The 8,498-nt window shown below is 31.5% G+C and overlaps 1 protein-coding gene across 1 annotated transcript in view; it reads right to left on the reverse strand.

The window, feature by feature from the left end:
- The window catches only part of LOC129224400 (28S ribosomal protein S27, mitochondrial-like), a 30,904-nt gene extending 23,131 nt beyond the window's left edge, over positions 1-7,773 (reverse strand). The window contains exons 1-4 of the mRNA XM_054858849.1: positions 7,635-7,773; positions 3,983-4,072; positions 1,564-1,631; positions 1,135-1,193 (exon numbers count right to left, since the gene is read on the reverse strand). Coding sequence (XP_054714824.1) covers positions 1,135-1,193; positions 1,564-1,631; positions 3,983-4,072; positions 7,635-7,698 — 281 coding nt within the window. The 5' untranslated portion in view covers positions 7,699-7,773. The remainder of the gene's footprint in view (positions 1-1,134; positions 1,194-1,563; positions 1,632-3,982; positions 4,073-7,634) is intronic.
- Between the last annotated feature and the right edge of the window lie 725 nt (positions 7,774-8,498).

An 8,498-nucleotide genomic window follows, 5' to 3' on the forward strand; every position in this document is an offset into this window, starting at 1 on the left:
CGATGCTATTTCCCTGGAAAGAGCCTCTCATAAATCTATTCGAGCTTTATGTTTAAAATGTGATGCAAATGTTTCCTCAAAAACTAAAGAAGTTCAGGTGAACATTTTGAATACTTCGAATTTAATGCGCCATTTACAGCGATACCACTCCACTGATACTGTGAAAGAATTCAAAGCTAGTCTTACATCTGCTAGAGAAGAATTCCTTATCACGAACCCCCTAGGGAAGTCCCTAACTTGGGAGAATGAACATTTTTTTTTGTTTTATTTTTAAAGGGACAAATCTACACACTTATACCTTGTCTTGAAGGGACGTAGTAAGGCACATCCTGAAAATAGAATACTTCGTTCGAATGGAAAACGTAAGATTAATATGCTACTACAGGTAAAAGTTCAAAACTGTCCCAAGTATGAGCACTTGACTGCACGAAAAATTAGCGAAAATTTTTAGTGTTCATGACCAAAAAATCATGATTTTTAATTTTTTATGGACATCTAAAACCTGGGTCCAGTAGTATTTGACTTGGGGCTCCAAATAGTTGGAAGTTCATTTTCGGGTCAATTACTTAGTTTGACGCCAATAAATAAACATCCCAAAACTCGAACTGTAGCGAGGTACAAAGAAACATTTATTTATTTATATTGGCCTTTTAAATTGAATTTTTCAGTGAATCCAAGTGTGAATCCAAATGGATTCGTATTCATAGATGTGAATCAGAAATGATTTGGATTCATAGGTCTGAATCCGAATAGATTCGGATTCGGATTCATAGGTATGAATCCGAATTTCGTATTAGGATTCACACTAGCAAACATGAATCTATTCGAATGCACACTTGTGAATACGAATGTATTCGTATTCGGATTGACACGTTAAGGTGCTGTGATTCAAATTCGGATTCGGATTTACGAATACGAATCTGCCCATCTCTGGTCTTGGGTGCAGGACACCGCGTTGAAATAGTGCCCTTTTTAAAAAAAGTGCCCGTTTCAAAGGCCAGCACCCTGCCCTTTTTTTTCCTAGAGTGAACACTAGGGGCTAGCATGGGTGGAGAAACTGAGCTCCCTTGCTTGCACCTGTTTCATAAAGTTATTTAAAACATATTACAATGAAAGTGTTATCAAAATACTTACCTATACAGAAGATGCTCCAGTTCATCTAATTGTGATTCCTCTTGAACATTATTAACGAACTAAAATGACATCAATACAAAAATCACGCTTTGACATTTGAAAATTAAAATGCACTGAAGAAGATAAATATATTTGATGTAAACATATTTGTTTTTAAGCTTAAAAAGCTTATTTCACATAAAATTTTCATTAAAAAAATACATTTCAGAATGATTTTTTTATTTCCAATAGCTAAAATTTCACAAATGATTCTTAAACACTAAATTCAATCATTAATTTCATATTGCATTATCATTTTATTCTCAAAAAAATTTGAAAAATTATTATTACACAAGAAAATATATTTCTTTTGTTTTGAGTACAATCTAATGTAATTTCCCCAAGGTGAACAATGCAATTCAAAACAAGTATAACAATGAGTAGACATACCAAGTCAATATCAACACCACTAACAAGCTTCTTTCCAAACTTTCTGTCAACTTCTATGAAATATTTATCTGTAAAAAGATACCCATTCATATAGTATAGAATTGACAAAAATGCAACAACAAGTGCAAACGATTAAAATAATGATAATAATAAAAAAAAAAGAGAGAGAAAAAACAGATGCTCTTTCACCCTTTCCTTGTAAACAGTCGACTACTAACAGCAGAACACTTACGTTCAATCATGAATATATTATTAACAAAAGTATTTTGTAACCAAGTATAAAACAAAAAGTTACTTTTCTAAGGGAGCCTTTTATTAGTTTCTTTAATTGAAATGTAATATTTTATTACATGTCCTTGCATGAAGGGGGAGATGGGGCACATTGATCTGCTTACCTATTTTTCATTTTTTATCTCATCAAAAAGTTAAATGAGCTGTTAGGTTTTCTGTAATAAGTTCCTACAATGATTTAGTACAAAAAATAACTATGAACTAAAAGAACTTACTTTAAGAGACTGGTTCAATTTATTACTCCATTTTTCATCAAAACCATTTAAAAAAAAAAAAACCTTTGTAAGCTTACGAAAATTACTCAGCACTGAAAAAAATAGCAATAAAATTTGCTTCTGAAATAAAATTTGTTCACTATAACTGTACCATAAGGATTTTGTGACAGGATTTGTACAACTATAGGAGATTTTTGTTAGTCATAAATTAAAATAAAAAATTAATAGTATTAAAATTACTGAGACCAGCCTAATGCGCCCTGTGGTCCAATGAGCCCCATCTTCTCCTACATTGCCAAGGTGAAAGAATTTTTTATCTTCTTAAATGCACAAGTTAATTTCAAGAAAAATATTTTAGAATGCTTTAAATACATAATTTCAGATGGTGAAATATAGATAAAGTCAACTCTCAATAACTGGAAGTTCCAAGGGACTGGTTAAAATGCTCGAGTTACTGGTAGTTTGAGTTATGGAAAGTTTCCACAATAGTCTCAAGAAGTTTAGGATCAAATAAAAACTTCCGAGATAAAGGAATATTCGAGTTATAAGCTTTGAGTTATCGAGATCTGATTCTAGTTTTGTTTAATACTTAATAATAATTAATAATAATAATAATAATAATAAAAGATTGGGAAGCAAAGTTTTCTAAAAATAAATAAATAAATAAATGTAATTTTGAATAGTTCAAAAAGATTCTGTGCCAGAATCTAGGGGGGGGGGGGGCAAGCCATAGTCCTTGATCTGGGCAGCAACTTCTGGGTGGCGGAATTAGAACTTATCACAATGAGTTCTCTATAATTAATGAATGCTGAATAATTGACCTTATTGAATGTTCTGATTTTTTCACCACTCTTGATCAAGTATTCAGTGAAAACTAATAAAAAACATAAATGTAACATAAAAATACAAAATAGAGATTTAAAATGTAACAAAAACATCATAGAGTGATGAACAAACTTAGCGTTTTAATGTCATAAAAATGCAAAAATATTTCAAAATTGATCCATTAAAAAGATAAAATTAGTAGTTTGCGAGAAAGGAGGGTGAGGGGGGACAATCATTTTTTACATTTCAACAATGAGTTTGGAAAAGTAAAGCATAAGATAAGCTAAATAGTATATTTATAAGTTGGTGTAGGTATTTTTTTACAATTTGATAATGCAACGCTTCTCCCAAGCCTGCTTTTTTAAAGCTTTCCAAATTAACAAGGCATTTACTTTAGCCATACGCTATACTTTGCAATGCATTTCTATCAAACAATAGAATAAATAGCGTATACTTATGTGTAAAATTTTATCAAAGGACACATGATTCAGTTCAAGTTTTCTAGGCTTGAAAGGATCAAGTATCCCCAAGTAAACTTTTCAAACATATTTCTATAAATTACACAAAAAAAAAAAAAAAAAAAAAACCTACAAATTGATACTCTTCACACTTAATTTACTTATTTTCTTGAACCTTTTACCATATCAAAACTACAAAAAAAACTTCTACCAAAAAAAAAAAAAAACATGTATGTATGGCTTAGCTTCATAACAGCTAACAATGTTTTTAATCCACAATCCAAAAAAAAAATTCTCCACTGAAAACTGACAAAGACACACAGCCTCAAAAGCATGAACAAAATGCACCATTTGACACTTGGGGATGTAAACCTACAGTTGCACCTCAGTTATAGCAGTGTCAAGATTCAAGAGAGGGGACAAGTCTCTTCAAAGATCAAGCAGCATCACTCTTCCCTATAGTTTCTATAGCAACTCAAAAGTTTCATCATGAAGAACAAAAGTCAGGACAAAATACTTAGTCACAAGATTATGAAATAATAGTCTCATGATATATTTTAGTCATAGACTGAAAGATAAGAGTGCATTATTTTACATTAATTTCATAAAGCCCTAAATTGAATAATTTACCCATATCCAGATTTCTCAGGAGAGGACTTTCTAAACGTTTCTGCCATGCTTCTTCACACAAATATGCTTGAGATAAAAAGTTTCTGATTCCTATAAAGATAGACATTGTTTATGCATATAAAATATCAGTAATTTTTAAAACAAAATAAAAGAATAGATTGATAAAAGTTGCAATATGAATAAGACAGGGGCCTGTCCAGGACTTTTCAGAGGGTCTTATTTTAGTGAATTAATTTTTATTTTTCATTGTGAAAAATAAAATTTTTTTGTGAAATTTTGCAACGTAATGTATAAGTGACACATCAAAATATATACAGCAAAAATTCCACTACAAAGAATATCAATACAGCGAAATTTCTGCTTCAACAAAATAAATTTTCAGTCCTGATTTAACTATCATTACACTGCTTGAATTCCACTACAACGAACAAGATTTGTGATTACTTGAAGTTCACTGTAACAGAATTTCACCACATTAAATTTTCAATTTGTGTACCGCTCTATTAATGAACAAGTTTGTGATAAGTCCAATTTGGACAATGAGAGTTTCTAAAGGAACTCTTTTAATTAGTCGGAATTTTTGAGAAGTGTCCTTAAGCAAACTCAAATTTCCTCTGGCCAGACCATTGTAAGCATTGATCAATTGTAACATTGCATTTTAAATTGATGTTAATTATGAATTTATCATAATAAACATCAATTGATTCCAAGTTAGTGCTTTTACATGAATTATCTACAGGAGTGTGCACAGGGGGAGGGGAAGGGACACATGTTAGCCTGGGGCCCGAAATTTTTGAAGTGAGGGGTGAAATATATGCAGGGGCATAAGGGGTATACAATATGGAGAACATCACTCATAACATCTCTTATATAACTAAAAACTGAGGATATCTATGTATGTCCAAGCTTCTTCTTCCGAACAACAGTGAACTGACCATCGAACCAGGTATCGATGGATTCATAATTTTCCCGTATTTATGTTTGGCTATTCAAAATAATCCTGCAATAATAATTAGTGGAGATAAATTGAAAACTACTGATTAAAATACTTAGATTTCGACATAAAATCCTTATTTTTCGAAGGCTTCCCTCCATTCAAATTATTATTCAGTGCTTCATCTCAACTTTCCGCAACAACACTTTTATTAAAATGTATAGTGTGAAGAAAATCATCGAGATGAAAGATCTGTTGCCATTTTCTTTCTCGAATATGAACAAGTAAAATTCTTGTTTTTGTTTTGAGGTTTTTCCTGTAATCAGGGGATTTAAAATGTTTACTTTTTGGGTTTTTTTCCGCAATCTGCCGCAAAATTTCACTGTTTTTTTTTTTTTTTGGTTCAAGCCTGAGTGTTGAACTTGCGTCATTTAACATAACATTTATTTTCGAGGTGGACCGTGCAAAGCCGGGCGACGCAGCTTGTATATATTGAACAAGTGAGAAATGCATTTTTTTTGCACGGAAAATTGAAAGAGGAGAAATACAGGAATTGTTCAGTGGGAAAATGTTTCCAGTACAGGGAAAATGTGCCCCACCAGGCCATCTTATAGAATCACCACTCTGCGTGTGTGGTGGGGTGAGTGATGCATATCATTATTTATTCAATTGTACACTGACAGATCGCCTGCATTTACAATGTCCCACAAATATCCCAAAACAGCAAAGAATTAGACAAGCAATCACTCACCCACACAGCATGCGGAGAATGAATGAAATTTTCAAATTATTGTCTTCAGAAGGATTTCTATTCCAAAGTACCATGTAGGCCCTTTTTCCTGGTATTCATTTCATAGTGTATTGACAACTTGTTATTTATGTTATATTTATTGTATTTTATATTTTATGTTGAAATTTAAAAATGTTCAAAATTCTGTATTCTGTTATTTGTATTCTGTATTATGTTATTTGTATTCCATACTTTGTTACTGTTTTCTAAATTCTCTATTCTATTATTTTGGAATTAAATAAAAAAGGTTGCAACTTCCCGAGGGTCACTAATCTGGGCAAGTCACTACTGTGATAGGAACAGGGGACCCTCGGGTGTGATGTGATGTGATGCTCCAACAGTCGATCTTCTAGATATACAGCCCTCACATTGATGGTGCAGTTTCCAAATACTAAAAAAAAAAAAAAGAAAAAGAAAAAGAAAGAAAAAAAAAACCCTTAAAATTTCAACACCCCCCCCCCCCCATTACCACCATCAATGGCACCTAGAGTTGCCTTTTGCTTAAGACTAATTTTCTTCTACTAAAAGACTGAAAATTTGAATAACTGAATATCATTTAGTAACTGTACATAATTAAATTTGTAGTTAGTTTAAATTATTAAATGCACCTAATGGGGGTATTAACACTTTAGACTACATCATTAAATATAATATAATATTAGTACTATATATAAATTAATATTAGTACTTGTTTCTCACCTGAATCACCAATGGCACAGCCAGAAGCCCAACCCGGGAAGAAAACCCTTCGCAGAGCATTGCTCATTCTAAGTGCTTGTTTTAACCAGTAGCGTAACTAGGGGTTAGTGGGAGTGGCTCTCGCTGGGGCGCAGCAGCCAGAGGGGGGGGGGGGGCGCTTTTGATTGATTAAAAAAAAATTTAAGAGCGTTTTTTTTAATCATAGAATTTGAAAAAATGCTTTAAAATTTTTTTTTAAAAAATTGCAAAAAAAAAAAAGTTAGAGAGGGGGGGGGGGGGGATTTGCATATACACACATACATGACATCTACTGAGGAGGAACATTGGAAATCATTGAAAATAATTCTAAAAAAGAAAAAAATTACAATACTGTCTCCTATTTGTCGAGTCAATTAATCAAAATACTTTTTAAAAAAATGAGGTCACAATGACCTCCGGTGACTTCCCATGTGGGTGACCCTGGGGGGTGGGGGGTGAAATTTCTTTAGTTCGCCAGGGGGTCTAGACCCCATAGTTACGTTACTGGTTTTAACACACATATTGCTAGAGTCCTAATACAGTAGCTTATAATGCATATTAAAATGGCTATGACCAAAAACTCTATCCAGAATAAAATATCTGGCCACTCTACTGTTAGTAACGCACTATTCCAGTTATTCAAAGCAAAAAAAAAAAAAACATTATTATTTAATGATGTCCTCGAAAGTAGTCATACTGTATATGATGTAGTCAGAAGCGATCAATCTCCCTCAACTACCCAAGAACAAGTTCTCTAAAAAAGAGGGAAATGTACATTAAAACATAACCAATTCTGCAGTCTATGACATGATATCCTTCACCCCCTCATGGGCCCCCATTAAAGTAGTATATTGTTCCTGAGTTTCTTATTCAATAGCTACTTATATTATACACAGCATAGGATTTATCACACATAAATTATTTCTGGAAAATTTTGGACTTCAGTGGAACATAATCTGACATGTGAATTTCAAATGAACATTTGCAGAAAACTGATTTATAGTGAGATAACTCAGAAGTACAAGCAATTAATAATTAAACAAATTTTAGTAAACGACACCATGAAGTAAAAATATCATTCTTCCTGTTAGAATACATAAGAAATAGGATATTTTCAAATTTCATAACACAAGTTTCAATAAAGAATGGAACAAAAAAATCATATAACATTACAAAGAAAAATAAGAGAAAATTTTTTCCCCCCCGCATACCGATATATTTTATTCTGCAATCAGTTAACTGGACTAATTTTCGTAGCATGTGAATTCTGACCATTTTAATCAAAACAAATCGTCAATTACAAAGACGTAATCTGAAAAATTTAGAAAAAAATTTAAACCGGCATTATTTCATTTTAAGATCTACGAAATAAGTTTGTTTACTAATACTAATTCGGTAGCAGTAGTAGTAGTTTTTTTTTTTTTTTTTTTTTTCAAAAATGTTGGAGGTTCAAAGGTAGAACTGCGATTTATGACGATAAAGAAGTTCATGAATGGACTATCAGTGAAATAAAAATTTTAAATACGTATTTTATTGAATAATTGTTTTGAAAATCGGTATTTCGTCATATTTTATTAGGATGTCAATCACTTCGTTGATTTTTAAACTGTAACTACTAATAGTAACCGTGATTATTGTAAACATCAATATTTTGAAATTTCTCAAGAGGTTTATTTTTAAATATGTCTTGTAATTATGCTGATGGTTTGTCAAAATGTGAAAACAAAGGAATATGTGGGTTGAAAGAGGTAATTAATTAATTTCGTTTCTTTCTTATATTGTTAGAAATTTACCACTGAAGTAATATTTTGGTGTTTAACTGAAATTAAATTTTTTTGTTTTTAAATTTTGAATTAAAACGTTTTACTCTTCTTCATAGTCCTTAGTTTAACTTAAATATATAAATAAATGAAAAATTAACGAAGTTTGAATTATTCAGAAAAGAACTGTTACAAAAATACCAAACCTGTAGTGTTTAGCATTAGCTGCAATGTAAAAATGCTAAATATTAAAAGTTTTTTTTTTTCAATTTTTAAACTTTAGCTGCATTATTGTATTCCATTAAAAATTAATGG

This window comes from Uloborus diversus, chromosome 6 (genome assembly GCF_026930045.1).
Source record: "Uloborus diversus isolate 005 chromosome 6, Udiv.v.3.1, whole genome shotgun sequence".
In the NCBI taxonomy this organism is placed as follows: Eukaryota; Metazoa; Arthropoda; class Arachnida; order Araneae; family Uloboridae; genus Uloborus; species Uloborus diversus.